The sequence below is a fragment of the Falco biarmicus genome, unplaced genomic scaffold (genome assembly GCF_023638135.1).
Source record: "Falco biarmicus isolate bFalBia1 unplaced genomic scaffold, bFalBia1.pri scaffold_413, whole genome shotgun sequence".
Classification (NCBI taxonomy): domain Eukaryota; kingdom Metazoa; phylum Chordata; class Aves; order Falconiformes; family Falconidae; genus Falco; species Falco biarmicus.
Genome location: NW_026611962.1, coordinates 1,281 through 7,500, shown reverse-complemented (window position 1 = coordinate 7,500; position 6,220 = coordinate 1,281). Strand labels below are relative to the sequence as shown.

The 6,220-nt window shown below is 60.6% G+C and overlaps 1 protein-coding gene across 1 annotated transcript in view; it reads right to left on the bottom strand.

Annotated features, from left to right (window-relative positions):
• LOC130143539 (sarcoplasmic/endoplasmic reticulum calcium ATPase 1-like) overlaps positions 1–5,462 on the bottom strand; it is a gene marked incomplete at both ends in the record, with an annotated part of 27,822 nt that extends 22,360 nt beyond the window's left edge. Inside the window, 4 exon segments of the mRNA XM_056326231.1 lie at positions 271–373; positions 1,259–1,347; positions 2,591–2,757; positions 5,165–5,462. Of these exon segments, the coding sequence (XP_056182206.1) occupies positions 271–373; positions 1,259–1,347; positions 2,591–2,757; positions 5,165–5,462 (657 nt within the window).
• Positions 5,463–6,220: the final 758 nt, after the last annotated feature.

The following is a 6,220-nucleotide window of genomic DNA, read 5'->3' as shown; positions in this document are numbered from 1 at the left end:
TGGTGGCGATGGTGGTGGTGGTGGTGATGGTGATGGTGATGGTGGTGAAGGTGGTGGTGAAGGTGGTGGTGATGGTCATGGTGATGGTGGTGGTGGTGGTGGTGGTGATGGTGGTGGTGATGGTGGTGGTGGTGGTGGTGGTGATGGTCATGGTGATGGTGGTGGTGGTGAGGTGGTGGTGATGGTGGTGGTGAAGGTGGTGGTGATGGTCATGGTGATGGTGGTGGTGGTGGTGGTGATGCTGGTGCTGGTGCTGGTGGTGGAACCCACCTCATTGTAGTCCAAGGAGGAGTCGTTGCAGAGGGCGCAGATGGTGGCCAACTCCACCAGCCCATCGTACTGGCCGGCCTTGACCGGTTTCTCCTGCTTCATCCTGGGGTGGGGTGGGAGAGGGGACAATTGGGGACAATGTCCTGTCCCCTCCCCCACCCGGCGTTGTGTGTGTCCCATCCACCCACCCCCCCTCCCCCACCCGGGGCCTCCTGGTGGCTCCAAAATTGGGTGTCACCACAGCGCGGGGCGGGGGGAGGAGACGGTTGGGTGGCCCAAGGGTCTGCAAGAGCTTCTGGGGGGCCTCCGTGGGCTCCTTGGTGGCCCCATGGACCTTCTGAGGTCTCCATGGACCTTCTGAGGTCCCCAAGGACCCCCCTGATGTCCCCATGGACCCCCCTGATGTCCCCATGGACCTTCTGAGGTCCCCATGGACCCCCCTGATGTCCCCATGGGCTCCTTGGCGGCCCCATGGACCTTCTGAGGTCTCCATGGACCTTCTGAGGTCCTCAAGGACCCCCCTGATGTCCCCATGGACCTTCTGAGGTCCCCAAGGGCCACCACGAGGGGCCACCACCAACCCATGGGCGATGGGGCCACCACCAGGACCCAAGAGGGGGTCTCCATGGTCCCATGGGTGACAGGGCCACCACGAGGGGCCACCACCAACCCATGGGTGATGGGGCCACCACCAGGACCCAAGAGGGGGTCTCCATGGTCCCATGGGTGACAGGGCCACCACCAACCCATGGGTGACGGGGCCACCACCAGGACCCAAGAGGGGGTCTCCATGGTCCCATGGGTGACAGGGCCACCACGAGGGGGTCCCATGGGTGACGGGGCCACCACCAGGGGGTCTCCATGGGTGATGGGGCCACCACCAACCCATGGGTGATGGGGCCACCACCAGGACCCAAGAGGGGGTCTCCATGGTCCCATGGGTGACGGGGCCACCACGAGGGGGTCCCATGGGTGACGGGTCACTCACACTTCTCCCTCGGGGGCGTAGGTGGAGCCGCTGATGGAGAACTCGTTGAGGGCGCAGGTGTCACCTTCCACCTTGTCCACGATGAACATCTGAGGTGGGGGGGGGGGGGGGACGACACAGAAGGACACAAAACAGGGTCAGGGGTGGCCCGGGGGAGGGGTCCCGGGGTCACCCAAGGGGACATCAGGGGTCATTGGGGCCACCCATGGGGACATGATGGGTTCTGGAGGACCTTGGGCCACCCGTGGAGGTGGGATGGGTTCTGGAGGACCTTGGGCCACCCGTGGAGGTGGGATGGGTTCTGGGGGACCTTGGGCCACCCGTGGAGGTGGGATGGGTTCTGGGGGACCTTGGGCCACCCATGGGGACATGATGGTTCCTGAAGGACCTTGGGCCACCCGTGGAGGTGGGATGGGTTCTGGAGGACCTTGGGCCACCCATGGAGGTGGGATGGGTTCTGGGGGACCTTGGGCCACCCATGGAGGTGGGATGGGGTTCTGGGGGACCTTGGGCCACCCATGGGGACATGATGGTTCCTGAAGGACCTTGGGCCACCCGTGGAGGTGGGATGGGTTCTGGGGGACCTTGGGCCACCCGTGGAGGTGGGATGGGTTCTGGGGGACCTTGGGCCACCCATGGGGACATGATGGTTCCTGAAGGACCTTGGGCCACCCGTGGAGGTGGGATGGGTTCTGGGGGACCTTGGGCCACCCATGGGGACATGATGGTTCCTGAAGGACCTTGGGCCACCTTTGGAGGTGGGGATGGGTTCTGGAGGACCTTGGACCACCCATGGAGGTGGGATGGGTTCTGGGGGACCTTGGGCCACCCATGGGGACATGATGGTTCCTGAAGGACCTTGGGCCACCCGTGGAGGTGGGATGGGTTCTGGAGGACCTTGGGCCACCCATGGAGGTGGGATGGGTTCTGGGGGACCTTGGGCCACCCGTGGAGGTGGGATGGGTTCTGGGGGACCTTGGGCCACCCATGGAGGTGGGATGGGTTCTGGGGGACCTTGGGCCACCCATGGAGGTGGGATGGGTTCTGGGGGACCTTGGGCCACCCATGGAGGTGGGATGGGTTCTGGGGGACCTTGGGCCACCCGTGGAGGTGGGATGGGTTCTGGGGGACCTTGGGCCACCCATGGGGACATGATGGTTCCTGAAGGACCTTGGGCCACCCGTGGAGGTGGGATGGGTTCTGGGGGACCTTGGGCCACCCGTGGAGGTGGGATGGGTTCTGGGGGACCTTGGGCCACCCATGGAGGTGGGATGGGTTCTGGGGGACCTTGGGCCACCCATGGGAGCCTGGGCCCACCCGTGGGCACCCAACCTTGCAGACGGACATCTGGTTGGTGGTGAGGGTGCCGGTCTTGTCGGAGCAGATGACGGAGGTGCAGCCCAGGGTCTCCACCGAGGGCAGGCTGCGCACGATGGCGTTCTTCTTGGCCATGCGCCGCGTCCCCAGCGCCAGGCAGGTGGTGATGACGGCCGGCAGCCCTGGGGGAGGGGTGTCCTCAGCCCCACCGCTGGGCCACTAGGCCCGCGGTGGGGCCGCCAGACCCATGGGGTGGCCACCAGGCGTGTGGGTGGGGCCACCAGGCCTAAGGTGGAGCTTCCAACCCCATAGCTGACCCAAGATGGACCTTCCAACTCCTTAAGTGACCCAAGATGGACCTTCTACCCCCGTAGGTGACCAAGGATGGACGCTCTAACCCCATAAGTGACCACAGATGGACCTTCTAACCCTACAGGTGACCCAAGATGGACCTTCTAACCCCATAAGTGATCCAAGATGGACCTTCCAACCCCATAGCTGACCAAAGATGGACCTTCCAACGCCCTAGGTGACCAAAGATGGACCTTCTAACGCTACAGGTGATCCAAGATGGACCTTCTAGCCCCACAGGTGACCCAAGATGGACCTTCTAACCCTAAAGGTGACCCAAGATGGACCTTCTAACCCCACAGGTGATCCAAGATGGACCTTCTAACCCCATAAGTGATAAAATACGGATGTTCTAACCCCATAAGTGACCCAAGATGGACCCTCCAACCCCACAGTTGACCAAGGATGGACCTTCTAACCCCATAGTTGACCCAAGATGGACCTTCTGACCCCATAAGTGATCAAATACGGATGTTCTAACCCCATAAGTGACCCAAGACGGACCCTCCAACCCCACAGTTGACCAAGGATGGACCTTCTAACCCCATAGTTGACCCAAGATGGACCTTCTGACCCCATAAGTGATCAAATACGGACGCTCTAACCCCATAAGTGACCCAAGACGGACCCTCCAACCCCACAGTTGACCAAGGATGGACCTTCTAACCCCATAGTTGACCCAAGATGGACCTTCTGACCCCATAAGTGATCAAATACGGACGCTCTAACCCCATAAGTGACCCAAGACGGACCCTCCAACCCCACAGTTGACCAAGGATGGACCTTCTAACCCCATAGTTGACCCAAGATGGACCTTCTGACCCCATAAGTGATCAAATACGGACGCTCTAACCCCATAAGTGACCCAAGACGGACCCTCCAACCCCACAGTTGACCAAGGATGGACCTTCTAACCCCATAGTTGACCCAAGATGGACCTTCTAACCCCATAAGTGATCAAATACGGACGTTCTAACCCCATAAGTGACCTAAGACGGACCCTCCAACCCCACAGTTGACCAAGGATGGACCTTCTAACCCCATAGCTGACCAAAGATGGACCTTCTAACCCCATAGCTGACCAAAGATGGACCTTCTGACCCCATAACTGATCAAATACGGACGTTCTAACCCCATAGGTGACCCAAGATGGACCTTCTAACCCACAGCTGACCCAAGATGGGCCTTCTAACCCTACAGGTGACCCAAGATGGACCTTCTAACCCCATAAGTGACCCAGGATGGACCTTCTAACCCTACAGGTGACCCAAGATGGACCTTCTGACCCCATAAGTGATCAAATACGGACGTTCTAACCCCATAAGTGACCCAAGACGGACCCTCCAACCCCACAGTTGACCAAGGATGGACCTTCTAACCCTACAGGTGACCCAAGATGGACCTTCTGACCCCATAAGTGATCAAATACGGACGTTCTAACCCCATAAGTGACCTAAGACGGACCCTCCAACCCCACAGTTGACCAAGGATGGACCTTCTAACCCCATAGTTGACCCAAGATGGACCTTCTAACCCCATAGCTGACCAAAGATGGACCTTCTAACCCCATAGCTGATCAAATACGGACGTTCTAACCCCATAGGTGACCCAAGATGGACCTTCTAACCCCACAGCTGACCCAAGATGGGCCTTCTAACCCTACAGGTGACCCAAGATGGACCTTCTAACCCCATAAGTGACCCAAGATGGACCTTCTAACCCTACAGGTGATCCAAGATGGACCTTCTGACCCCATAAGTGATCAAATACGGACGTTCTAACCCCATAAGTGACCTAAGACGGACCCTCCAACCCCACAGTTGACCAAGGATGGACCTTCTAACCCCATAGTTGACCCAAGATGGACCTTCTGACCCCATAAGTGATCAAATACGGACATTCTAACCCCATAAGTGACCCAAGACGGACCCTCCAACCCCACAGTTGACCAAGGATGGACCTTCTAACCCTACAGGTGACCCAAGATGGACCTTCTGACCCCATAAGTGATCAAATACGGACGTTCTAACCCCATAAGTGACCTAAGACGGACCCTCCAACCCCACAGTTGACCAAGGATGGACCTTCTAACCCCATAGTTGACCCAAGATGGACCTTCTAACCCCATAACTGATCAAATACGGACGTTCTAACCCCATAAGTGACCTAAGACGGACCCTCCAACCCCACAGTTGACCAAGGATGGACCTTCCAACCCCACCGAACCCCTGAGGAGACCTTCTGGGATGGCGGCGACGGCCAAGGCGACGGCGATTTTGAAGTAGTAGATGGCGCCGCGGATCCAGGAGCCACCATGGACGGGGTCGTTGAAGTGGCCGATGTTGATGAGCCAGACGGCGACGCAGATGAGGGAGATGACCTTGGAGAGCTGCTCCCCGAACTCGTCCAGCTTCTGCTGCAGCGGCGTCTTGTCCTGCTCGGTGGCCGCCATCTCGTCCCGGATCTTCCCGATCTCCGTGTTGACCCCCGTGGCCACCACGATGCCCACGGCTTTGCCGGCCCCGATGTTGGTGCCCTGGGGGGGGGGGGGGGAGGGGCATGGAGAGGTGGTGGGACACGGTGGGACACACGGTGGGACGTGGTGGGACACACGGTGGGACATGGTGGGACACGGGGTGGGACGTGGTGGGACACGGGGTGGGACGTGGTGGGACACGGGGTGGGACGTGGTGGGACACGGAGGGGACACGGAGGGGACACGGGGTGGGACACGTGGTGGGACACGGGGTGGGACGTGGTGGGACGTGGTGGGACGTGGTGGGACGTGGTGGGACATGTGGTGGGACATGGTGGGACACGGGGTGGGACATGGTGGGACATGGTGGGACACGGTGGGACACGTGGTGGGACACGTGGTGGGACATGGTGGGACGTGGTGGGACACGGGGTGGGACACGAGGTGGGACACGGGGTGGGACACGGGGTGGGACATGGTGGGACATGGTGGGACATGGTGGGACACGGGTGGGACACGTGGTGGGACACGGGGTGGGACATGGTGGGACACGGTGGGACACGGTGGGACACGGGGTGGGACATGGTGGGACACGGTGGGACGGGGTGGGACACGGGGTGGGACATGGTGGGACATGGTGGGACATGGTGGGACACGGGGTGGGACATGGTGGGACACGGGGTGGGACACGGGGTGGGACGTGGTGGGACATGGTGGGACACGGTGGGACATGGTGGGACACGGTGGGACATGGTGGGACATGGTGGGACACGGGGTGGGACACGGTGGGACGTGGTGGGACACATGGTGGGACACGG